Source organism: Cydia strobilella, chromosome 20 (genome assembly GCF_947568885.1).
Source record: "Cydia strobilella chromosome 20, ilCydStro3.1, whole genome shotgun sequence".
NCBI classification, from domain to species: domain Eukaryota; kingdom Metazoa; phylum Arthropoda; class Insecta; order Lepidoptera; family Tortricidae; genus Cydia; species Cydia strobilella.
In genome coordinates, this window is record NC_086060.1 from 6,343,154 (window position 1) to 6,370,381 (window position 27,228).

General features: G+C 42.1%; 1 protein-coding gene across 1 annotated transcript in view; it reads left to right on the plus strand.

The window, feature by feature from the left end:
- The first annotated feature begins 16,996 nt into the window (after positions 1-16,996).
- LOC134750777 (uncharacterized) overlaps positions 16,997-27,228 on the plus strand; it is a 44,115-nt gene continuing 33,883 nt past the window's right edge. Inside the window, exon 1 of the mRNA XM_063686020.1 lies at positions 16,997-17,245. Within this exon, the coding sequence (XP_063542090.1) occupies positions 16,997-17,245 (249 nt within the window). The remainder of the gene's footprint in view (positions 17,246-27,228) is intronic.

The following is a 27,228-nucleotide window of genomic DNA, read 5'->3' on the forward strand; positions in this document are numbered from 1 at the left end:
ATTTTATTGATTCAGTTTTTGATTTTTTTAATGGCGGACCCAATGTATGTTCGCAAAGTGTACAGCTCACAGAACCACTTAGTTACAAATAAAAATATATATTGTAGGATAATTTAACACAGATTGAGCTAGTCTCATTGTAAGCTAAAGAGGGCTTGTGCTGTGGGAACTATAGGATGATATACATTTATATTTTTTTCGAATCCTGATGGTAAGGGTATTTATTTGTGTTTATCACAAACATCCATGACTCATCAGCAACAAATGTTTGTGATAAACACAAATACCTTACCAGGATTCGAACCCGGGACTTCCTGCTTGGTAGGCAGAGTCACTACCGACTACACTAGAGGGCCGTTAAAACTATTAGTACTAAACTAACTAATAACAAAAATTTAATATTTTGTGCTCAACAAATGCTCTAAAAAGGGTCTTCGTATTTAACAACTTCCCAAGAATACATTTTAAATATGAAATATACTTACATGTACCCTAATATCAACATTTTACTAACGTATATTTTAATTATAATACAGCATTTACGTAATCAGAGTCCACTAAATTAATAACTAGTAAAATATATAAAAGTTTACACATATTTAATGAAACTGGCACGAACGCGATGTCATCTCCGAAAGGAAATCGAACGCTCCGGCTTATCCGTTGAACAAAATGCGAGTTTAAAGCGGCTCTCATAAGGTAATGTATCATTCACAACGGTTTTGTGGTACATTTTTAGGGTTCCGTAGATTCCGAACCTACTCATTAGAATCATTGGGGTAATTTCGAAAGAAGGATAATTTGAAAATTCCGAATATATACATACATACATACATACATATAATCACGCCTATTTCCCGGAGGGGTGGGCAGAGACCACGGATTTCCACTTGCTACGATCCTGACATACCTCTTTCGCTTCATTCACTTTCATAACATTCCTCATACACGCTCGCCGGTTTAGGGTGCTCTTGACCTGGCCTTTCTTCAGGATTTCCCCGATCTGATCAGAGAAAGTCCGCCGAGGTCTGCCCCTTCCAACTCCCGTTTCTACCTCTCCCTTATACACTCTCTTTGTAAGCCTTCTTTCACTCATTCTTCTTCTTCTTCTCATTCCGAATATATATAAAACTAAAAGCACTTCCTCTAACAGTAGATATACTTAAGCCTTTTCTTTTTTATTATTCATGCCCCAAACGACAAGAACATATTTGTAAAGAATAAAAAAGAAATCTGAAAGAAGAGAATTTCCTGAACAAAGTTTCGCTTACATCGAAACTTGAGATAAAAACCGGCCAAGTGCGAGTCGGACTTGCGCACGAAGGGTTCCGTAGTATTACGCAAAAAACGGTAAAAGATTCACGTTTGTTGTATGGGAGCCCCACCTAAATATTTGTTTTATTCTGTTTATAGTATTTGTTGTTATAGGGGCAACAGAAATACATCATCTGTGAAAATTTCAAAATTTTTATCACAGTTCATGAGATACAGTCTGGTGACAGACAGACGGACAGACAGACAGACAGAGACAGACGGACAGTGGAGTCTTAGTAATAGGGTGCCGTTTTTACCCTTTGGGTACGGAACCCTAAAAAAGTTAGCAGTTTCTGTTTTGTGTTACTTCAAATTGGAAGGCTTCGCTTTTGTGTTGTATGCCATCGAAAAATGGCGTGTAAGTATATAAAATGTGGTTTTTCGAAGGCAAAAGAGCCATTAAATCGATTATAAATGTTTAGTATATGTTTCGATTTTTTTTGTTCCTCTTGAATCACTATCCATTAAAAAAACCGCATGAAAATCCGTTGCGTAGTTTTAAAGATCTAAGCATACATAGGGTTAGACCTACAGACAGCGGAAAGCGACTTTGTTTTATACTATGTAGTGATGATAATGATTTATTAAATAAATAAATAAATACAGAAACAGAATAGGTATGTCTTTTACATCTCACTAGCTTCCGACATCCGATATCGGATCGCACAATGTGAAAACGCTATAACGCTCACCTTTCTTCTTCTTTCGACTTCCCTGGCTGGCTCGAAGGCAGTCAAGCCGCTGAACGTCGTGTGATGTCGGCGTTAAAAGGGCATTGGGAAATGAAAACATGAGCTTAGTGCAAGCCACCTGTTGTGAGCTACGCATTTGACACCAAAGACATTCGCAACACCTATGTAAATTATAAAATCTACAAAAAATAGTTTTAGAGATGGGCATGGCAGAATGATATGACATGACTTACGGAACAGAGACGTGGTCGCTCACAATGGGCCTCATAAGAAGGCTGAAGGTCACTCAAAGAGCAATGGAGCGAGCTATGCTCTGAGTTTCCCTGCGTGATCGGATCAGAAAAAAGGAGATCCGCAGGAGAACCAAAGTTGTGGACATAGAGAATTGCCAGACTTAAGTTGCAGTGGGCCACATTGCTCGCGGAACCGATGGCCGATGGGGCAGAAAGGTTCTTGAGTGGCGACCGCGAACCGGAAAACGCAGCAGGAAAAGACCCACAACAAGATGGTCCGTGGTGATCCCTGGGGGAGGCCTATGTCCAGCAGTGGACGTCTGTCGGCTGATATAATGATGGTATAAAATAGTGTGAAGAAGCATATTACAAGTCAAATTGTGCCTATGTGTGGTGACCACGAGATAATAACAGTTCAAAAAGCTACGGAATTATTTTAGCCGAAGAGGAACTGTTTTAGTCTTGGCTTTACCGTGGGCGGAAAAGCACTTTAAACTTTGACAATGCTTATCTTGGTAAGTGTTTCTAGAGTACAAAGTGCTTCCAGCGTAGTAGGTAGATAAAGATAACAATATAGACGATGAGTTGTAGAGAGGCCTTAAATAAAATTTTAAGGAAGTATAACTATGGAACAGACAAGGGGGATGGGGGGGGGATAGTTGATCGGGGTGGTATGTATGATATAAATAACAAATATGATACAAATATGTATGTACAAAGGCGAACTTATCGCTAATATATATCTCTTCCAGCTAACCTTTGAGAAAATGAGAGAGGAACAAACACTAAAACCATCAAACATGGTCTTATGGACCTTTCAATAGAAGTAGCAGAGATTATTATTTGTCTTTGTCATAGTCTCACTTTTTTTGTTTCCCACCATAGCTTGGTGAGGAGTGAGGAACATACTTATATATCAACAGTGCGAAAATTTTAAACATAAAATGGGTTTGTAAAAAACAAATACCTATTTACAAAGAAAATAAAGAGTACCTGGACAAAAAATGGTAAATGGCTCCGTTTTATGTTGTGATAGCGACGGCACAATAGTGAATACGTAAACTTTCACAGATAAGTACAGTATTTTTCATCACACCAGCTCCTAAAGGCTCTCACAGGCGCACGCTTATGTCTAAGTGTAAGGCCTGAGTGGACGCTCGAAGCAGAGCGTTAGGCGGGGCGTGCAGCGTGGCGTCGGGCTCATAAGTGATGTGAGCAGCGTGAGCGCGCACTAAGGCCGCTCCTATACCCCATTTTGTTTAACATGGACGCCGCACGCCCCGCATCGCTGCACGCCCAACTTGAGCGTTCACTCAGGACTTACACTGATACATAATTATATTACATAAAAAAAAAACGAAAAGTGGAATTGGTTCCTGTTATTTTAAATATAGAGTAGAATTCGTTTTTAAAAGTACTCGACTGGTTTTTATTTGTAGGCTGAATGTGTGCACCGTACAGCGCGTACATTCTGGTATGTTATCGTTCCATTCGGGTCACTTGTTGCTCGCAGCCAACGCTTTCAAAATACCCTGTGATGTACTTGACGTGTGCTCTGACAGCTTGCCAATACGATGTAGGTACTCGACTAATACTCCTGCACTTATAATGGCGTTATTCATAAACGCGTTACTGGCCTGAATTAACTATGAATCGTTTGTCTTTATCTGTCATTTTGACTTATGTATTTGCAAAAAAGGGATAAAATATAATTCCTACGAGTCCTTTATAATAACATGTTTAGGGTCCTGATGGGACTCCCTAGATTCTGCAGCGTATCTGGAATGTTTGCTTAGAGAACTTCCACGCCGTAATGCGCAAAAAGATTGTGTCTATTAGAAGCAGAATCCAGGGCAGTCCCAACAGCATTCTAAATATGTTAGCGGATAGACCAGACAGTCTTTTGCAAAGACACTGGATGTCTGCACTAATAAACCCCCATTCTGGGGATGTTTATTATTTAAGCGGAAGCGCTGGTGGCCTAGCGGTATAAGCTAAGTTATCTAAGTTAGTGTGTCTCACGTGAGTTTAAATTCGATCTGCAAGAGTGGTTATTATTTTACACAATGTCCCTTTTGTTATCACATATAGGGCAGTGGAGCATATCTGTTATTTTTGGCTCTGGCACATTGCTATGCCAGAGAATTTTCAAAAATTGCGGTTCCCATGAAATGTTCTCGATATTTCTTGTGCAACACTGTCAAACCTTTTTACAGTTTTCGGAAATTTTGAGAATCTACTGCAACTTGCACATTGCACTTGCACGCGTCGATATTATACTCGCATAAATAATCGCAATACAGTAAAACATTGATAAAAAACCCGGCCAAGTGCGAGTCGGACTCGCGTACGAACGGTTCCGTACCATTTAGCAAACAAACGGCAAAAAAATCACGTTTGTTGTATGGAAGCCGCACACAAATATTTATATTATTCTGTTTTTAGTATTTGTTGTTATAGCGGCAACAGAAATACATCTGTGAAAATTTCAACTAAATAGCTATCACGGTTCATGAGATACAGCCTGGTGACAGACAGACAGACAGACGGACGGACAGCGGAGTCTTAGTAATAGGGTCCCGTTGTTACCCTTTGGGTACGGAACCCTATAATAGAGCAATTATATTTTTTTCATTCTAACATTAGGTATATTTTTAAAGTCACCGTTAATGGGGTCAAGATAAGTATCACTCGGGCCATGGAGTGAACGATAAGTATTTTTGTCGCCTTTCGACAGGTTATTGAATGGGTTGTATAGATAAGATAGGTATACTGTGTAGCTGTGTGGGAAACAAACTGATGAGCTGGAGGTCCGACGGCGACCTTGTAAATGCCAAAAAAAGAGTTATTTATTTTCAATAAGCTTGTTGTTATATCTCAAAACCACTCCAGCTGGTTAAAGGCTCTTTTGATTGTTCAAAAACTGATGGAAAAGTTGCATTTTATCCACACGTGGGGCAAAGTAGTCTGATGCTAATTTAGAGTTGTTTCTTTATGTTGGCTGGTAGAATTGACATTTAAATAATGATATTGAATGTTGTTTAGGGTTCCGTACCCAAAGGATAAAAACGGGACCCTATTACTACGACTCCGCTGTCCATCTGTCCGTCTAGCTGTCCGTCTGTCCGTCTGTCTGTCTGTCTCCAGGCTGTATCTCATGAACTGTGATAGCGGGACAGTTGAAATTTTCACAGATGATGTATTTCTGTTGCCGCTATAACAACAAATACTAAAAAGTACGGAACCCTCGATGCGCGAATCCGACTCGCAATTGGCAGGTTTTTTAATAACGTTCATTTAGATTTGATGTGGTTTTATTTTGTATGATATTTTAACAGTTAGGATTTTCCTCGCGTTGGTGTGGTGAAAATTTTGTGTTTCACTCGGTGGCAAGATTTGTTTAACCCTCGTTATTTGTTTTACAAGGGGCAACCCCTTGTAAAACAAATAACTTAAACAGTCATCATTATTGGTTGAGGTTATATCATCAGAAATATTCCAAAGCGATTCAGACAATCGTTGTGTAAATATTAAATAATTGGAATTGCGATGAGCGTAATTAATAAAGTACTTCATTATTACGGCCGATTGTCAATTTCGTGTTAATTAATGATTGTTAATTATTTAAAATCCGATTGTCAATATATCGGAAGTTAATATTTGTTACAGTGGAAATTATAGTAAAGGACCGAATTTAAACGGTTAATTCTTTTATACTAGGGTCTGCCCGCGGAGTCGTCTGCGAAGAAGTCTTTAATTGCCCCCACTCCCTCAGTAATCTCGTACTAAACTGCAATCCCTATTAAACACACAACGCTAAATTGTTACTTAACTAAAAGGAGGCGTAAAGCCAGAAAATTAGAAGTAGACAAAAGATATGGTGCGCTGTGTGAAACTTGCGAATATATGGCCATCGCACGTAATTAACTCTGGAAATATACTATTGTTTGTAATTTTTGCTCGAACCTCACCTATTTATTATCAGTAGGTATTTTATATTAAAATTATACTTCTGTGGTATGCAGGGTAATATAATGAAATTAAATGAAAATAAGACGTGCTTGTGATTTTTTTTTAACCTAGTAACGTTTTGGTTGAAGTCTGCCCTTGAACATATAAATAATCTAGTGTTCGTGTGATTTTCTCACGGCATTTGAATTTGCAACAACTTGTAAGAATTTAGTATAAAAAAGCGGCCAAGTGCGATTCGGACTCGCCCACCGAGGGTTCCGTACTTTTTAGTATTTGTTGTTACAGCGGCAACAGAAATACATCATCTGTGAAAATTTAAATGGCATGGGCACACAAACCTCCTTAAGGTTAGGTTAGGTTAGGTTAGGTTTTTTTTTTTTTTTTTTTTTTTTTTTTTTTTTTTTTTTTTTTTTTTTAACAGTGCTCCTCCAACATGATCGGAGACTTTGCCTAGCTAGTTTTTCATTCATACCAGTTCTCGCTTGTATACCTCTCGTACTAGCATACTTCATACTTGATCTTTCTTTCATTCATCTCTTTCGTTCCTTATGTGGGTAGTCCCACCTATCAGCTTATTACTTATTACTTACTATTCGGGAAAAATAAGGAAACAGGGTTTGAACTTTATTCATGAGTGCTCACTGCATGGGTAGCGCTTTTTATACAATTTCTTATTACATGCTTATATTTAATATTATTATCTATGTTACATTTTTCATATATTCGCTATTGTATTATTATCTTAAATCTAATATACATATTGTGCGTTTCTTATGACACGAGTTTGGCTCTCTCTTTTGATTATTCCTACTGGGTTTTTTATGTTTTTCTTAAATATATTTACTATATTTTAAAAACATATATTTCTATCTAGTTTTATTTCTTTTTACGACTCTTCTCACAATTTTTAAGCAGAACTCTATAAATTGGTCCATTTCCGCACTAGCCATTATGTTGTGTAGTTTGTCGGCAGTTATACTAATTTTAATTTTTTGCTCCATATCAAAGCGCTCACTATCATGAACTGGACACTCAAATATTATATGTGGCACCGTTTCTTGCGTATTGTTGTCACAGACGCACGATGGACTCTCCTTGCACTTGAAGCGGTTTAAATACTCAGAGAATCCACCGTGTCCCGTCATCAACTGCGTCTTTAGGTTGTTTGGCTCTGATTTCCTTGTCACCCTATAAGCCGCCACTGCATCTGGGAAGAATAACTTCGTGATGGAAGCCGTTTCGCCAGACTTATACCTCCGATTCCATTCGTCAAGCGTCGACATGCGAATGCTACGCTTGACGAATGAAACCGGGCATTGGTCATAGTCCGGCTTTCGTTTGGAGCCTACTGCTGCTCCTTTCGCCAACTCGTCTGCCCGCTCGTTGCCTTCTAACCCTGCGTGAGCTTTAATCCAGTGTAGGGTGACTACCTTACCCTGGAGAGACATAGCTTTTAAATTCTCTCTGGCCTCTACAGCGAGGGGGTGAAGGCAACTGTGGTTTTGTATTGTTTGAAGGGCTGCCATAGAGTCGCTGTAGACTCCATACGATTTCTCGGCATACTTCTTTGCTTCCCTAGTGGCCCTGCACAGGGCAAGGAGCTCCGCCTGGTAAACCGTACAGTATCTCGATAGAGCAAGCTTGTGGGCTTTGGTTTCGGTTTCTCCCTTCCAAATAGAAAGTGAGGCTCCAACCCCGCCCTCAAGCCTGCTGCCATCGGTAAATATTCGCACATCGAACTCACTGTTCGAGTTCACATCGTCTTGGTTCACCAGGCGAACCACCCTCAATTCTTCGCGATCCGCAGGATGAGGCATTTCAGTTGCGGATGCCATTTGTTCCACCTCTCTATCTCCAGGCCACAGGGCAGGCAGAGACTCTCCCTTCTTGGCTTCGTACAACGAAGCCGCCTCTCGGACTCGGAGGTCAAGAGGGAGCATCCCCGCCAGAACCAGCGCCGAGTTGAGGGACACGGTGCGGTATGCCTTGCATATCTTCTGCGCCATTCCGCGTTGCACCACTGCCAACTGCTTTTGGACACCCAATTTGTTTGCAGCATGCGCCCAAACACTAGCGGCATACAGTATGATGGGCTCTACGGTTGCCACATATATTATTTTTACGACTTCAGGATGGAGCCCCCAGTCTGTCTTGGCAGCCCTAGATAGCTGTTTATAGACTGCTATCGCTTTCCTGCAGACATTCGAAACATGGCTGTTAAAAGTCAGCTTGTCGTCGATGGTTACACCAAGTAATTTCATCTCTTTTACCATGGCGATGCTGGTTCCGCCCATACTCAGTCGAGGGGTGTCATACTTGAGCCTCCGTGTAATTACCATTGCATTAGTTTTATGCGGTGCGAATCGAAGCTTATTACTGACACCCCACTCCCGAGCATGGTCGAGAGCAGCGTTTGCGCGCGTTTCAATTTCCAGAGCGGTATTCCCATCAACGACAAGTACGACATCGTCTGCGAATGCCTGGCAGTAGTCGCCCCTTTGCCCGTAACTTTTAAGTAGTGGGTCCAAGAGCAAGTTCCACAGAATGGGGCCCGCTATCGATCCCTGTACGCATCCCTTGGTGGTGTCCAGACTGTATTGCTCTCCCGCGTATCTAACTGTTACTCTTCGGTCTGTGAGGTAGCTATCGATTACGCGTCTCAGTTCAACTGGGCAATTCTCTTCCGCCAACCGGGACCTGATAGCCGGCCACCAAGCACCATCGAAGGCCCCCTCTATGTCCAGTGATATTAGTGTTACGATCTTTTTAGAGTCTAATTTCTTTCGTATGTATTTCATTAGGGCATAAAGGGAGTCCTCGGTGCTGCGCTGTGGCATGAACCCGTATTGGCGATCACTCATTTGGGGCAGCAAGTAAAACTTTAGCCTGTTCACCACCATCTTCTCAAACACTTTACCCATGATCGGAAGCAGTCCTATTGGCCTGTACGATTTGGGCGTTGTATAGTCTCCTCTACCAGGCTTTCGGAGGACCACCACCGTTGCGGTTTTCCAAGCCCTAGGGAAGTATCCTCGGCTTAAACATTTATTAAGCAGTGCAAGGAACGTCTCTGGGTCCGTTTCTATGGCGTGAAGGCAAATATCAGAGGTAAAGCCGTCCTCCCCTGGGGCTTTCTTTGGGTTGAAGGAGTCGTACGCACGTTTCAGTTCCGCCATTGTGAACGAGGGTTCGCAAGTGTTATCTTGCTCCCCGTCGTTCAAAATGTCGGCTCTCTCCCTCACTTGACGATGGTAGTCATTGTCGCTAGTGGTACAGTCCTTGGGGTAGAAAGTTTCCGCTAGCAGGCGCACTGAACTCTTCGCATCGAGCACTACTCCATCCTTCTCTAGCGGTGAGTCCTCTTCCCTGCGTGCGGTTCTTCCAATTACCCGGTAGATGCCCTCCCTTCTCTGCTTTGTTTATGGCAGAAGTCCTTCCAACTGTCCACTTGCGCTTTTGCCGCTGCCCTTTCATACTCTTCTTTGTATTGTACGTACTCTTCTACTACTTTTGACCTCCGGACTGGGGCAGCACACCCTATCCTGCGCTTCCTGGTAGCGACCCCTTTTTTCATTTTGGCGAGTTCCTCGGACCACCACGGCAATGTAAGTTGTTGTTTGACTTTCTTTTTAGGCATAGACGATATACAGGCTTCTTCTATTGCAGCGTTAAATTCTGTTACTACTTTTTCTATTTTTATATTGTTGTTTAAGCTTTCTATTTCTGATTTTACTATTTTGTGATCTTGCAGCAATTTTCTGAATTTTCCATAAAACTCAGACCAATTGGCTTTCTTAGTGTTGAATTTCCTTGTTGTCCTTTGTACCGTTATGCCAACCAGTTTTGTCAGCTTGACTTTAAATATAATGCCGTTGTGGTCCGAGCTTGTCAGCCCCTGATCAACTCTCCAGTCGTCTACCAGGTCCAGTATGTCAATGGAGCAGGCCGTTACATCAACATAGCTTGTGTAGTGTTTGCCGCCTCTCACGGTGTCGAATGTTGGAGTATCCCCTCTATTGAGTATGTTCAGGCCAAGCTCATCCAGTGTAGTGGCCAGCTGTTCCCCTCTGCCATCGACTACAGGGCTACCCCACCAGGTGCTTTTCGCATTAAAGTCTCCTCCTATTATCCACCTCTGCGGTTTTAGTTCTTTTGCGACTTTCTCAAGTTGCTCAAGGTGGGGTTCCATGGGTTGGTCTGGTTCAAGATACAGGGAAACGAGTACGACTTCCCAGGCACTGGTTTGGATGCTCACTGCTACAACATTGTCGGTGGTGAGTTTCGGGTATTGTGTTACCTTAATGTCGTCGTCAAAGACGGCGATCGCAGCCTTTACTGTTCCCTCCCCCGCGCCAGTGCCCTGGAAGATTCGTACTCCCTTGTAGCTTCTTGTCACTTTTGCCCCTCCTACATAGGGCTCTTGGAGAAGCGCGACAGCGATACCTCGCTGCTTCGCCTCTGCATAGAGCTCCTCAGTGGCAAGTTTCTTTCGCTGCAGGTTAGCTTGTGCAAGCTGGTAAGGTATTGGATTGCCAGGGGCGCCTTTAGCAATATGCCACGCTCGACCTTGCTATTTCGTCCCATCTTTTGCGTGTTTGGCAAGCCAGACTGAACGCGTTGTGCTCTGTGTCTTCCAATTCGGCCTTTTCACAGTTTTGACACTTCGGAGGGACTCTCGCGAGCCAGTCAGCACACTCGGAGCGTAGGTGGGGACCACCGCAGTGGCTGCATAAGTCCGCTGCTGCAGTGCAGTATCGCTTGCCGTGGCCGAAGCCCAGGCAGCGAGTGCACTGCACCAATGGCGTCTGGTCTTCCACCCTTACGCGTTGGAGGTCCAAATGGACGGTTCCCACCCCCGTCGCCCTCTGCCATATTATGGGAGAGACACAGGCCACAACGTGACAAGTATGTGGGTTTCGGGTCCTCCTTCTGTATTTAATTTCCACCCTGTTCTCTTCATCCTCATCATAAGAAGAACACCGCGTTTTGCTATCAAGCCACTGTCTCGCCCCCAGCGCCGAACTGTTTTAGGGTCAAACTCCCCGGTACCACGCTTGAGCATTTTAATAAATAAATATAGTGACAAGTTCGACATTCACTTTGACTCCTTGTCCAAAATTAGAAATTTATTCACTAGTAGTTAGTATATTTAGTTTTAATTCCATATTTAATAATACAACTTAAACAGTCGACATCATGGTTGCGCTTTGCTCCTTATTCTACAATAATAAGGTGTTCAAATGTGTCGGCTTTGTCGTTGACTTTGGTTTTAAATTATTCGCATGTGGTGTTTACCAGTAATTAGTTATACATTTAGCATGTAATTAATGTTTGAATAGATGTAAGCCTCAATGTAATAACTGTCGGTGAACCTTAAAATAAAATAAAAAATAAAAATAAAATCCTCGAGGTCGCGGAAAATTCCCTTGTTCTGGTTCCTTAGAGCCCTCACTATATCCTCGTCGGAGTTTATAGTGAGGACACTCCTAAGGACCAGAAGGGGGTCCTTATTCTTCGCGTCCTCGACGACGAGATTAGTTCCCTCTTTCGCTAGCCTTTCTTTAATCTTTTCCCTTTCCTCCCTAGTTGCCAACCCCATTATGATTTTCCTATCTTTTGCTTTCCGTACCCTTTCCACCTTGATCCACCCGTCCTTGGCGTCCACCGCTTTCCTTATCTTGCCGAGGACCTCGTCTCCCGTTTCGGTTTCGTCCGTCGAGGTTACGACCACCGAGTGCAGAGTACCTCTCCTGGAGGTTGGTCCTGCACCCTGCGCCGTGTTTGGGGCCGCCGCCGCTACGCTTGCGTACGTCGCGGTCGTCGCCACCCTCTCTAGGGTTTCCCGCTGGGTCTCCATCGAGGCCTTCAGCTCGTCCATTTTTGCTGTGTTTTCCTCTAGCAACAAGGTATTTCGTTGTATGAGAGTTTTAATCTCTCGAGCTTCTTCTTCATTCGTCCATCTCCTTTCGTCTACCTCTCTTTCTCTCGTTGTGTTTGGAGGCCGGTTTTGCTCCTCATCCAGCGTGAAGGTTGTGTCTGAAGCAGTTGCTCCAGGCACCACCCTCCCGGAACTCTCTTTTCTATCCTGTTCTGTTTTTAAGTCCTTTGCCAATTCCTTCACTATATTATACATTTGTTCAATTACTTCCTGGACGGTGGCTTTTATTTCCCTTTTAATATTCCCTGACAACTTCATTTGGGCCTTTGCTTTCTCAAGCAGAGCCCTGGCCTCCGCTACTCTCCGCTGCGGGCCTTTTTCCACCGAGTTTGGGATAGCTTGTCTTGTTTGGGGTGGAACTCCTGCAGGCCCAGCCTGCGATGTTGTTGGGATGACTGTGGGGATCAAAGTCTGAGTAACATCCCCGCTAGCCGCTTCCCATTTGTCAATGCTCCTTCTGACACTTTTGTTCGGGCTCTTAGCCGTGTCTTTTGACGGAGATTTGGTGGCCTTTTTGACCGGTGTTCTAAATCCTATCATTGTTGGAGGTTTTGCTGGGTCAGTCAATAAGGACCGACTTTCAGTCAGTTACCCTATTGTATATATGTTTATTTATCACCCCTGTAAAGAGGGGGTGCTGTCTAAAGCGCGAAGAAAATATTGAAAATATTAGAAATATTGAAAGTTGTTGTGTCTTAATGTAGAGTCGCAGCTCTACTGTCGGCTTTCTACTGCTAAATAAGGCTACTAGAGTCTCTGACTCTATATTTAGTCTTAAAACTACTTAAAATCTAGTTTATATTTTTGAACTCTACGTAGAGCCAAAATTCCAAACCCAAAAGATAGCTCTCTCCGAGACCTTTCCAACGGTACCAAACACGACCGGACCAGTCCAACGGGTTTCCGAGCAGTGGCGGTTCAAAATTTTCGGTATCGGTCCCCAAAACCGGTATCGGATTGGGTATCTGTCCGTAACTCGGGAACCCTTCGGCCAATTCCACCGTGCTTGGGCTCGTTTTTCTCGTCTCGGTAAGCCCTATCCTTTGAGTCACCCTTCAGGACTGAAAATTTTATTGACTTTATGAATTCCTGAAAGTCCTGAAGGAGTCCTGAAAGGTGAGTCTCCACGTAGAGGGCCCCGCGCTGGTATGAGACTTGAAAACCGCAGCTCTCCACGACCTACCGTTAGGAAGATATGGCTGTTTAGATTTTTCCAAGATGGCGGCGAGAACTGTCAAAGTCGAACTTTGACCGCCCGTATCTTCGCTTCCGGGGGTCGTAGAAAGCCTGGATTTTGGCTAGGGCTACTAAGCTAGACTTATTCTAGCGTCTGGGACCACTTTCAGATCTCCAAAATTTTCAGGAATTTTCAGTCCAAAATTGTCTTGAAAACTCCTGGAAACCGTTGGGGACGGTTGTTTGGCCTCGTGTGTTCTCTGCAAAGAAAACCGCGTGTCTCTAGCACCCTCGGTTGCCAAGTTATCGTTAGTTGAAAATAGGCAAGATGGCCGCCGAACTGTCAATGTCAATGTTTGAAGACCTATAACTTGGGAACCGTTGGTCGGAGGAGGTTCGGGTTTTCTCTCCTACTATTGGCCTTATCTCCTCTATTCTTTAAAAGTGGTCTCAGTCCTTAAAAATAGTTATTGAGATATTCACCCAAAACCGGTAAATATCGGTTCTTGGTAAAAAAGTTATGCCTAGGGTGAAAATCCGAGATCTGTACGTCAAACGGTACCCGAGAAAAACCTATTTGAAATTTGGTATCGAAAAAATAAAATGGCGGAAAAACCGGTATCTGCTGAATTTACACGCTACGGGGTCCGGGTTTTCGGTTTCCCAAGGTGGTATTACTATTCTAAACCTGATTTTATGAAGAAAAAACAATATTTTTTATTAATTTGGAATTTAAGGCCAAAAATGAGTTAAAATTCGATAACTCCGGTACCGCTTGACATAAAAATACACAAAAAATTGCAAAATTAAGATAAAATATACACCTACAATAGACAATAATAATACAGACACGTACAATACAAATATTTTATGCAGACTTAATTTCTCTAAAAATATATTTAAACTAAATTTTTTATGTGAAATATTGTCCAAAAATTTTCCAAACTTTGTAGAACTCTTCTTCTTGTAAGCGCGCAACAGGATCTAATGCGAAAAGTATATCGTCTGCCTGAAGATTTTTCACTATTGCACTTCAAAGTTTTAATTTTGAAAAGTTAATGTCTTGAAAACTGACTGACCAAAAATTCCAAAAAAGGTACCGTACGTGTCCTGGAGATGTGTTCCTTCTTGCTGCGTCGTCAGAATCAGCCGAACACCGCTGGATCTTCGACCACGCCGCCACGTGGTTTTTGTTTTTTTGGCTTTTGTGCTCCAACGGCGTGTCGCCCGGAGGCGTGCGGGGTGTCAAATTGTGGGGCTCGTTGAGGCGCTTCCGGCGATGTATCGCAAGTAGCGATACCGATGTCCTGTGAGGCTGTAGACGGCTGTTTGAAGGTGTTTAACCTCTAAAAACGTGGTTTATTGCACTTTGCGGTTTTCACTGAGCACTGCCGTACACTCACTGTAATCCAATAGATCGGCCGCACTATTCCGCACACACTGACGTTTATTTTGTCCCGATCGGGTAAGAATTGCCACGTCCACGAATTTTTAACTGCGGAGCTCGGCGGAAAAGATGTTGCTACGACGCAGGGTGGCACGTGACTGGTTAGGTTAGGTTAGGTTAGGTTAGGTTAGGTTCCCCTTCGAATGCTGTCACCTTGCCGTGGTGAAGGGGCTTGCGTGCTCCAATGACCCTCAGGGCTATGCCGGATAGCCCCGGAAGGCCCCACCTGCAGGATCCAGCATCGTCGTTGGTGGCACTCGAATCGAGGTAGAGTCCAACATGAAATATCTTGGACTTGTCCTCGACTCCCGCTGGAGCTTCCGCGAGCACTTTGCCCGCCTGACCCCCCGACTAATGGCAGCATCGGCCGCACTGAAGAGGCTGATGCCCAACATCGGGGGGCCGGAGGTTGCGAGCCGCCGTCTGTATATGGGGGTGGTGCGATCGATGGCCCTGTACGGGGCGCCGATCTGGGCGGTGACTCTGGTGGCCCGAAATGTCGCCCTGCTGAGGAAGGCTCAGAGGGCGATGGCCATCAGCGTCGTACGCGGGTACCGCACCACCTCATATGATGCGGCGTGCCTATTAGCGGGAACGCCTCCTTGGGATCTGGAGGCGGAGGCCCAAGCGGCCCTGTACGAGTGGCGCAGGGACCTCCGGCTCCAGGAGTACCATCCTGCGCCCAGGGAAGTAGAGGCGCAGAGGCTCCTCGTCCGGCAGTCCATCGTCCTCCAATGGGAGGAAGAACTAGCTGGGCGCGAGGGAGGACACAGGACTGTCGAGGCGGTCCGGCCGGTCCTACAAGACTGGCTGGAAAGAGAGCGGGGCTCGCTAACCTTCCGGTTGGTGCAGGTGCTCACGGGTCATGGCTGCTTCGGGAGCTACCTGCACCGGTTCGCAAGACGGGAGGTGACGGCCGAGTGTCACCAGTGCAGCTGCGGCGAGGACACGGCGCAGCATACCCTGGAGGAATGCCCAGCCTGGGCGGGGCAGCGCCGTGACCTCATGGCAGTGGTGGGGGACGACCTCTCCTTGCCGGCCGTAGTTAAGGCTATGGTCGCCGACGAGAGGTCGTGGAAAGCGGTCCTCTCCTTCTGCGAGGATGTAATGTCGCAGAAGGAGGCAGCGGAGAGGGAACGGGAGGCCGACCCAGCCTCGCACCCGATCCGCCGCAAGCGCGCAGGGGCTCGGAGGAGGGCGTATGCCCATCTCCTCCCCCCTACCTAGCGAGGTCTGGGCAGCGGCGCGGGGGCGTCGCTGCCCATTACATAGGCCTCGCAGAGAAGGCGCGCGTGGTGTGCCCACGCGCCTTCTGAGGAGGCAGGGCTAGAAGTTACTCCCTAGCCCCCCCCCCAGAGAAGGGCCCGCTGCATGTGGTAGTGGCGGGCGGCGCCGGCGTGGTCACGGTTGCGTACTTAAGAGAACCCGTGGCCACGCCCCATTGGCGGCGCGCAGGCATACCGTTGGTTTTTTAGTGGGTAGTGGCGCCTTTTGCCGAGTCCCACATAACCCGCACTTTCTCCCCCGAGGGTGTGGGTATGCATAAAGCATTTTTCCAACGAAAAAAAAAAAAAAAAAAAAAAAAAAAAAAAAAAAAAAAAAAAAAAAAGGTTAGGTTAGGTTGGGGTGCAGGGCTGGTTGGGGTGCAGGGCTGGTAGACCTCCTTGTGGTGCACCCTGGGAGGGGGAGGATAGCCGCTCAGTTGCGCGTTTGCTATTCTCCCTCTGCAAACTACCAGTCACAGTCGGCAATGGCAGTCGAGTTTTCTCCTGCGCTGGCTTTAATGCCGTGTTTGTGTGCTCCAATGATCCTCAGGGCTATGCCGGACAGGGCCTCCCAAACCGGACAGGCCTGAGGAGAGGGGTCCCGATGTGCGGCTCCGCGTGTCCCTCTGAAACCAGCAGAGGGCACAGTGTGAGACGCCAGGTCCCACTGGGACGGAGTCGGTGCTCGGAAACGAGCTGCCGTGGGTTGGCGCAGACCGCCCGGTGCGGCGTTGTGGCTTCGGCCACCGTCGGGCAACCCGTAACCCGCATTGAGCGGATCGGGGACCTGCCTCACTGAGAGGAAGGTCACGTGGAGTTAACCACTATAAAAAATCCCCAATCCCAAGGTGTGACTGGCGTGCCGATGGGATGCGTGGCTGGGGGAAGCCCAGTCACGAACGTCAGAAGGGGGGGCATACCCCGAAGCTGAGGTCCAATCCAGCGTATACTGGAGGGTTATGCGAGCAAGAGCAGAAGAAAACTGGCCTGGACCTCAGGAGGTCCGAAAATGGAGGGAGGAGGCGCACGACGTCCTCTACCATAAATGGACGGAGCGACTTGAAATCCCGGGTGCTAGCCGGGATCTAGTTACTGCTGTTCGGCCCGTTCTGAAAAAATGGGTCGAACGTAAACACGGCACACCCTCCTTCCACCTCACACAGCTGCTGACGGGGCACGGTTGCTTCGGCTGGTACCTGTGTGAGAGGGTAGGACGGGAGCCAACCACAGAGTGTCATCATTGTGACGGGAGAGCCGTGGACACGGCCCAGCACACGCGCGAAGTGCCCTGCTTGGGCGGAGCATCGCGCTGTCCTGTCCACGGCTATGGGAGGAGACCTCTCACTTCCAGCACTAATTCACCAAATGGCTGACAGTGAGGAGGCGTGGGTGGCAGTAGCCAACTTCAGTGTCGCAGTGATGACGCGAAAGGAGGCTGCTGAAAGAATGCGCGAGGACGACGCCAATTCGCTTCCTCAGCGCCGCAGGAGGATAGGAAGGCGGCGAAGAGCCTTCGCAGCCAGAGTGCTGCCGCTACTGCTGCCGCCTTAACGGGAACCTGAGGGTGATGGATCGGGAGTTCCATCACCCGCCTGAAGAGGTTCTGAGCTGGAGGGCCCTCCAGTGTTCCGAGGCGCCTTCAGCGGAGGACGCTGCATGAGCAGCCACCACAGAATGGGTCCCAATAGGTAACGCTGACGGGGTATCGGAAGTTGGCAGCCGCGTTCCCGAAACCCCGTCCAAAAGCGAGCGGTGGAACACCCCAGGGGTTTTAGTCCGTGTGAGTCGGACATACCCACTCGGCTTCTCCAGGGCCGGGTGGGATCCATAACGGATTTCCCCTGGGTCAAAAAAAAAAAGAAAAAAAAAAAAAAAAAAAAAGGTTAGGTTAGGTTAGGTCTTGTATTAATTTCTAGACTGTAAGTCGTTTCCTTATTCAATAAAAAAAACTAATAACAAAAATGTAAGTGAAAATGTTTAGACCAAGAGGTACTAATGGATTTACTCAAAGAGATTGACTATGAACCCCTATCCCCTTTCACTTGATTTAACTCTACTACTACGTAGCGAGAAGTTTAGAAGTGTTGCTGCTACATTTTCATAATGAAAGTGTTAATATTGCAAATACTGAAGGCCCAAGTAAATTAAAGCTGACTGGGGTTTGAGCGCCGGCTGTACGTGAAGTGGTTTCCATTAGTTTAGTAAAAATCGCCAAAAGTGAGAAATTGCAAAAGGGGTTATATTATTAATCCTTTACACTTTACTAAACAATATTACGTGTGTTGATAAGAATACTTATTTGAGATCCGAGTCGTTATTAATATTCAATAATTTTCGATCTGAGGGTGTGATAAGCGAAAGTATCTATGTTCGATAGCGAAGGTGGATTGTATTAGCGAGAAAAGGGGCGAAAGAGGAAGTGAAATTTGCGGCCGGGCCGGCCGGCCATTTAGGCGAAGTTACCTTAGATCCGGTAACTGTGGGAACCAAATCGTTGGTCACCGTCGAAGATCGCTGGCGGTGATTCTGGCTTTCTGCCGCAAGCTAGAGTATTTATGTGTAAAATCGCTTCAACACTTCTCTAATTGTGTAACCTGGTTAGAAACAAGATAAATCCGGATCAATCCGGAGGTCGCGGGTTGAAATCCTGGTTCGTAAAAATGAGGTTTTCACAACTTGTGTATGGAATATCATTTGGTTATTCGGTAAAGAAAAACCTCGTGAGGAAACCTGCATACATCTGCAAAGAAATTCAAAGTTGTATTGTGTAGTCCCCAACTCGCATTAAACTCGAATGGGGACAATAACCTAAGCCCTTTTGCACTAGAGAGGAGGCCGGTGCCCAGCAGTGGGACGTTTATAGGCTGTTTTTTTTAAATTTAAGATACTAGGTCAGTAGTAAAATTAATTAGTACATTATTACCTACCAATACCAACCGATAACTAAGATAGCGGTGCTACTAGTCCCAAGGTCAAAATCAATCCACTCCCAGCTTTCAGCATCTTTTAGGTTTCATTAGATCTAACTCTTTCAAGCACTTACATAAATCTTGATGAAATGGAAAATTTGCAGTTACTTTAAGTTACTTCAAAAGGTACTCTACCTATTCCTTTTCAGATGTACATTTCGTTCTAGATATTACGCTCGCTTTCCAAAGTTAAAATACAATACGCAGAAAATTCGCGCTGTCAGACAAAGGTAGGTTATATTCGTGTCGAATTTCAATAATTCTAACAGTAAATGTCGGTGAAATAAAACAACATGTGCCTGATTTTGTATTTGCTTCACATCACATTTTCCTATGTCTGTTTAGCCCAATAGTTATTGTATCTCTATAGGTATAATTGATATTTTGACGCATATAGGTAGTTTACTAAGAGGCGAAGTATAAACATGCCGAATAAAAAGGAATGCGATTCGCTCGTCGCTCTGGTGTTTGAGCGAGACAATGATAATGCTACAAAAAGTAGGGCGGCTTGACTTTAATACATAGCTGAACCTTGTCAATACGATTTTAATTTACTTTTGTGGTGATAATTTAATGATAGTTATTAGACTTGTTGTGTGTTCCACTAGACTTATATTGACCGGGATATAGACCGTGATTACCTTAACCATAGAGTAACTTATACTAGAGCGGTACTGTCATAGTAAATTTTGTAACCCCAGTAAATTCACTGCCATCTGTCGACACACTTTAAAACTAAAAATGAAGATTTATAAAAATACGATAAAATGTATTTAAATATGGATAAATGATTTTTTTTATTTGCATTAATTATTTTTATGATTTTGACCCATGTTCTTTCACTGATATGCGTTAAAATTGTTAAATAACAAACGAAACCGTCAACGCCATCTATACGACTGTAGGTCAAAGCTAGTAGCGCCCTCTGAACGAGAATCAAATTTTCTTGATTTTCGAGGCACGTTTTTTCCTTAGACTGTATCCATCTATTACGGAGTTATATCTATCTTTGCCTTAACTCTAATTGTTGTGTGTTATTCTATCATTCTAATTAGAATGCACCAATAGAAAAGTTTCAGCTACAACAACTGCTCTGAATATCGTATCACTTAGTTTGCTACTGCATTTGAAAAAACTTGAAATTATTTCAGATACCTATAATATTTATATGTATTTTTGTGATTATAGTAGATCTAAAATTATTCTCCAATTTTGTGCACTAGATTTTAAACCGCATCCTTTATTGGTTATTTTAGGTTATAAATTATACCTACGAATGAAAATATTGCAACGGACACAAAAAGAAAATGAGAACACAATTTTCTAACGTTCTCACAAATAACAAGACATAATAGGAAAAGACAGGAATGAAAGAATAGACGTTCGATTTGTAAGTGGAAGCAAAGATAGATATAACTCCGTAATAGATGGATACAGTCTAAGGAAAAAACGTGCCTCGAAAATCAAGAAAATTTGATTCTCGCTCAGAGGGCGCTACTAGTTTTGGCCTACAGTCGTATAGATGGCGTTTACGGCTTCGTTTGTTATTTAACAATTTTAACGCATATCAGTGAAAGAACATGGGTCAAAATCATAAAAATAATTAATGCAAATAAAAAAAATCATTTATCTATATTTAAATACATTCTATCGTATTTTTATAAATCTTCATTTTTAGTTTTAAAGTGTGTCGACAGATGGCAGTGAATTTACTGTGGTTACAAAATTTACTATGACAGTACCGCTCTAGTATAAGTTACTCTATGGTGGAAGGTATGCAATCAGGTATCAGGATAGGTCTTTTATTTATTATACATATTTTATCTCTGACACCTTGAGACTTTTACATCTCTAAACAATTTTAGTAATTGTCTGTTGTTTGTATATTTTTTATTAGTTTTTTTTTGTTTAATTCGACATTTAGACTGGATACATCTCTGACAAAGTATCTAATATTGTATTGATTCCATATTTGTATTTTTTTTTGTAAATTTTGGTTATTTTGGTTTTGTATTGCTTGTAAAAATTGACATGTAAAAGTGCCCCTGTGGCCTATTTGCTGAATAAATGTTTGATGTTTGATGTCTGTAATCCGAATGTAAATCGAGCTAGACTGCAGCTCGGGTGCTGTCTGTCGTATTCATGTTTTAGGGTAAATTGCAATCACTAGTGCCTCTAAGTACCAGCACGAATATTGTGTTTGTCGCATTTTTATTATTTATCGCTGTAAAAGGCGATAAATAATCAGTCACGTCCAGACAAGCAAGAGCAAGTCAGACTGTCGGGATTAAGACGAAAGTGGAGGAGGTTAATTTCATACAAACGTAGTCCTCATTTTCCTCTCTGGATATATACATTATTGAAAATATTTTGACATAATTTGTTGTATATCAACCACAGCTATGTTTGTTTTTTTCAAATTTTTTATTATTATGTTAGGAGCATTTAAAAATTTGTATGAAATCTGTTTTTCGCACCTAATTTTTACTATAAATCAAACGCTATGGTATACATCAAATTATGTAAAAACATCTTCCATAATCTCATTATCCAGAGATCCATTATCAAAACAACTCGCGTTTTGGTAAGAAAATTGATGTATGGAGTGGAGGAGACTCTTTCTTGAATTCTCTATGCGAAAACATACCTATTAAACATGACAGATAATAAAAGCGCAATAATTTTATAAAATAATAAAATCAATGACTCTGACATCATAGTCATCACCTGTCATCGTCCCAACCATGTTTGTTAATCCTATTCGTTTGAATTGCTGTTTAGCAAGTGCCTATTGATGGAAATGGAAGTGCCTGCAACTACAACATCGAGTCTCCTTATGAGTCGAGCAAGATTTGCCGGACTAAGTTTTTAAACTTAATAAATTTTAACGCAAAAATAGAGGTACCAGAGTACCATTCGATTATAGTCCCGTTGTTGTCATTTGTTACCATTCTTCCATTCACCATACAATAAAAACTGAAATCTCTAAATAGAAACACAACCAACACATCGAAAACACAACAGAACGGGAAATATTTCTAGTGCCCTCCACTCAATGGAACCCTCGTTACAAAGAATTTCATGCTTATCCATTTCTTTTGTACGTGGCAATTTATTATTCGCTGGAAATTGAGAGAATGCCTCTCCACTGTCTCATCGGCTAACAATCTTCCATTGTTAGTTTTTGCATTGAATTTTTCGATAGCAATTTTCGAATCTGCTACCGTTTATCGATAAAATACGGGAAACAGTCGTTTCGTTTGAGATTGTTTGCTATTTTTATGGAAAACATATTTTTGTGTTAAGACATTGTTTTATAGATTGTGGTCTTTCAGTGGAGGTAGTAGTTTGCTACAGATAGCCTAGTATCACCGTAAGTTTGCGAGTTTTGATTTTAAAATTCAAATGTCTAGAAAAACTGTCCAGAGATATACGCAAGTGATGATAAAGTGTAAATAGTTACATAACAATAACCATTACCTATTTTGTCTATTTCGACTATTTCTTAAATAAAACTTACTTATTTGTTTACGCTCTGGCCAAAGCTAACCAGTCCTGGGTATATTATATAGAGTGATTTTGTTGTATCTGACCATACTCAGAGGGGCGAATATGCAGGTCATACTAAACAACTTTTCCAATCAAGTGAGCCAACTTCGAAAAAAAATCTGTCGCTTCATACAAAACATTGACATGTGATTCGCCGAAAGAAATGTACATCAGACAGCAGATTTTCTTTTGCCTCTGGAGTTTGCCTTGAAGTAAAAGTTGTACAGTATGACGTACCTACATATTTACGTATGGTTATAGTTTCTTATTTACCTATATACTCTTGGACAAATTTAGAGGAACGCAAAAAAAGGTTTAATTACTGGATTACAATACCTAAAGTAATTTCAAAATAAGTAATTAAACTTTTTTTATGCGTTCCTCTTTTGTATAATTGAGGTAACTTTGATCCACCGCTTTTAATCCGAAAAATACTATGTTTGTTCAAATATAATTAGTACATTCTTAGACAAAGTACAATCGTACCCCTTGAATAAAAATAAATTAAACACAACAATACTTAACTACTCAGATGCATAAAAGCAGGTAACTCAAAATAATTGAATCGGAAAATTTTCCAGCTAAACAATGCGACTATCAAAGAAACCGTTTGTCTGTAAATAACTATTCTAAAAACGATATAAAAACCTTTCGATGGACCTACATTTTATTTAAATTAAATTTTCCACTTTATTTATCTTGCATTGTACAAAGAATAGCTCCATTATCTGTCTACTTACAAACAATGATACAATAGAAATTTCTCATTTTGAAATAATGTTCTTATTAAATAAATAAGAATAAAATATATTATTTCTTGTGATTACATTCTCTTTTAAGATGAATATTGCTTTAAAAGGCTCTGAAACGGTCTTGGACGTTTTTCGTAAAGCGAATTCAGGGAGCCTATTTATTATACTTTATATTTTTTGTAGTTCGAATTATGATGAAATGAACCGAAAAAAATAAATGCCTTTTTCCATTCGACTCCGACCGATCGCAGAAAAAAATACGTCACTCAATTGACGTTCTAATTTGGTGATTGTTGGAAACCAATGAGTTTTACCTGACTCCGGCAAAGATATGGGGTTTTCATTTTAGTAGTCTATGTGTGTGAGTGTGATGTTTTACCGTAACCTGAAAAAAGCGTAGCCGCACTTGATGAGTGAGTTTTCGAATCATTTGTTGTGATATTAGTTTGTTATGACACATTTTATGTGACATGCAAAAAATAAAGGTTTTATATGAAAAATCCGGGGATAAATAAAAATTTTTAGTCTTTCATTTACTTTTACTATAGGTAACAGTTTATGAGTTTAAGCAGTAAATATCTCAAAATACTGTGTTTTATCTGGCACAAAAGACAAAGTTATTAATGATAAAGTTACAAGACAATGCCGTCTCAGCCTGAAAGTTTCAAAAGAGGCTTCTTATTCCCATTTTGAAAAGGCGTATTTCAAGAGGCGTATTTATGTTAGTTACTACATTTTGTTTACAAATAAACAACATAAGAAAATTGTTTAATCTGAGGCAGAATCGTGTGATACTGCTTATTAGAAAAGCGGCAAGGTCTTAGAGGCTAAACATACTTAATCCCTCTCATTGTGGACTGCGGCGTTCCTACTTTCATAAAGAAATCTTTTGTTGTAGCTAAATAATAAATATAAAAGTTTCTCATTTTTCATTCATTATACAAAATGTTAAATCATACGCTTTATGCTTTTAAAAATATTTAATGCTCTCGATAATACCAAAGTATTTAATGAGAACCAGGCTTAAATTATTTTTATCTAAACATTTAACGATACATTCTGTATATATCATAAATCGTTGATGAAATGTGTTCAAAAACCGCAAATTACGGCTAACATAAAGATAAACTATTTTGTTAGAACAAATTTCTAATCTGTACTTAAACTTAATGCCTTTCATTATGGTTTCGGCCTTCGGCCCGCCGTTTCGCTTGTCTAAGCCATTTTTACTATTGGGTCGTGTTTATGCTCCAACTTCCCCCTCTCGTGTGACGCTTCGGGCCTAACTATGGAAGGTAGAGGTAAGGAAATGAATCTTCATGTATCAAAAAGTGACCGTAAAAAACAGTAATTAGGCGGCGCCACCATACACTGAAGTACCTAGACCATACACCTAGTATTTTATATAGATGTGCACCCGTGCGACCGTGAGGGACAGAACATACGCAATGCGACAAAATTAAAAACACGTTTTAACATTCCTGACAACATAGAAGAAACAACCTACGTAATTTGGTCGGGTTATTTGCTGCCCCTCCCCCAATTCATCTCTACATTATTATACCTCTATTGTTCGTGTCATAGAGTCTCCTGTATATTACAATACTCTTTGGTCTCAGAGCCTACCTAGCACCACCGGAGAGATTAGGAACTATTATTTAAAGCTGAAAGCGGTCAATTTTGCAACAATTCTGCCATAAGAGATTGGCATCCTTTCTATACCATACATAATTATGGTAGCAGTCACTATTTGACAACATACCAAAATAAATCTATGTTATCTCAACGTTAATTTTAATACATTAACAGTGTAGTGATTAGAGTAAAATGACATACATAGTTAATAGTTGGAACGAAACGGTTTGTTCCAACAAAACGAAAAATCATTTGGCCATAAATGTATATATTGCTAAAATGTATATATTGTTTAATGTATATATTGTTATACAAGAGAAGACTGTATAACAAAAAGCGTTGTTTAAAATTAAAATTGTTAACATCATCCATAAAAACATCTATATTTTCTTATCATATACTAGTACAATGTTTTATAAAAGGGCTGACATTAAACCCTTAGAGCATAAAATAAGATATTAAATAATTCGTGTCACATTTCTAAAGCTCATTTATATTCTGAAAGCACTTAAAGTGTAATGTCTGAAAAGCGAGAAGAGTTAGCAAATTGGTCAGTTATAAAATTCCTTCTAAATAAATCAAAGTCAAATCCAGTGCTAAGTTGAATTAAAATTACAATTTTTAAAGTATGTATAAATAATCTGTTCGTTTTTACGGTTCGTGTTTCTAGAGGTAGGTACCTACATTAAATTTTATATCATATCGTAATACAAAAAATTAAATGTATGAAAACTGTAAAAGTACATACTGAACATTATACTTAATTTTTCAAATGAACGTAATTTTTTTATGAAAATGTGACATTTATCTATGACACTCCACACTTTGTTGTGTCAAAGTCGTTGCAGAGTTAGCATAGACGGACTATATAGTCGACGGACTATGTATTTAAGTACCTACAAAAAATACATTATATTACATTCCTCATTGTAATCCAACAACCTAAAGTAACGCATTGAACCTCTTTATAACCAATTAGAGTGCCTAAAGGCACTTTACGCCAGAAATGGCCCCCAATTCCGATGTCTGCAAACACGCCTGTATTATATACTGTTGAGTATTTGCTCGGCACACAACTCCAAGCTTTACAGAGGAATAGTTTGCCCCTTGTTACACCCGAAATTAGGGACCTAAGATACCTAATTATAGATCGGACAAATTTACTCTTTGTGCTACATGAGTTGTAAACTATAGGAGGCGGGTTCTAATATGGATGGTATAGAAAGGATGCCAATCTCTTATGGCAGAATTTTTGCAAAAGTGACCGCTTTCAGCTTTAAATAATAGTTCCTAATCTCTCCGGTGGCGCTAGTTAGGCTCTGGGACATGAGTATAACATGAACCAACAAATAACCCGACCAAATTACGTAGGTTGTTTTTGGTAGTATTTCGGTGTATGGTGGCGCCGCCTAATTACTGTTTTTTGATGGACACTTTTCATACCTAGAGATATGGCTCCTTTATATAGTCTAGTCTCCATGGGTTCTAAGTTAGAAATGTCAACTTGATTTGTTATTATTATTATGACATTGACACGACTCGCTGTGCATCTCGCACGCTACAATAGGTTCACACCTATCGTGTCATGTCAATATAAAAATCATAATTTAACCTAGTTTAAATCTGAATACTGCTCTAGGGGAGTATTGGCAGAGATTTTACTCAATATTTATACAGGTATATACATTCTAACGCTCTCGCAACCGCGAAGCGAAGCGGCGCGGCGCGGCGGCGCGGCGCGGCGGGCCCACTGCGTTTGCGTTCGCAACGAGATCGCCCACGCAAGACACTTCCAATAGCTGGTATCGCTGAATACTGCTCTAGGGGAGTATTGGCAGAGATTTTACTCAATATTATTATACAGGTATATACATCCTAACGCTCTCGCAACCGCGAAGCGAAGCGGCGCGGCGCGGCGGCGCGGCGCGGCGGCGCGGCGCGGCGGGCCCGCTGCGTTTGCGTTCGCAACGAGATCGCCCACGTAAGACACTTCCAATAGCTGGTATCAAAGCCCGCATTCGAAGGAAGCCAGTACTGTCAAACTGATTTAATTTGGCAGAAATTCAGACATACTCTATGAGAAACTACAGTTGAAACCGTACACAATGTTGAAAAGATTGATTTAACCCGCGCCGCATCGCTTCGCTTCGCGTTCAGGTGTTGTTCGCCTACGTAGTACGCTGCGTGAGACTTGGCAATTCAGACATACTCGTAGCAAGATAGATATCTATAATATAAATAAATAAAGTACTACTTAAAGACGTATTTACTGTAATGGTATCATGT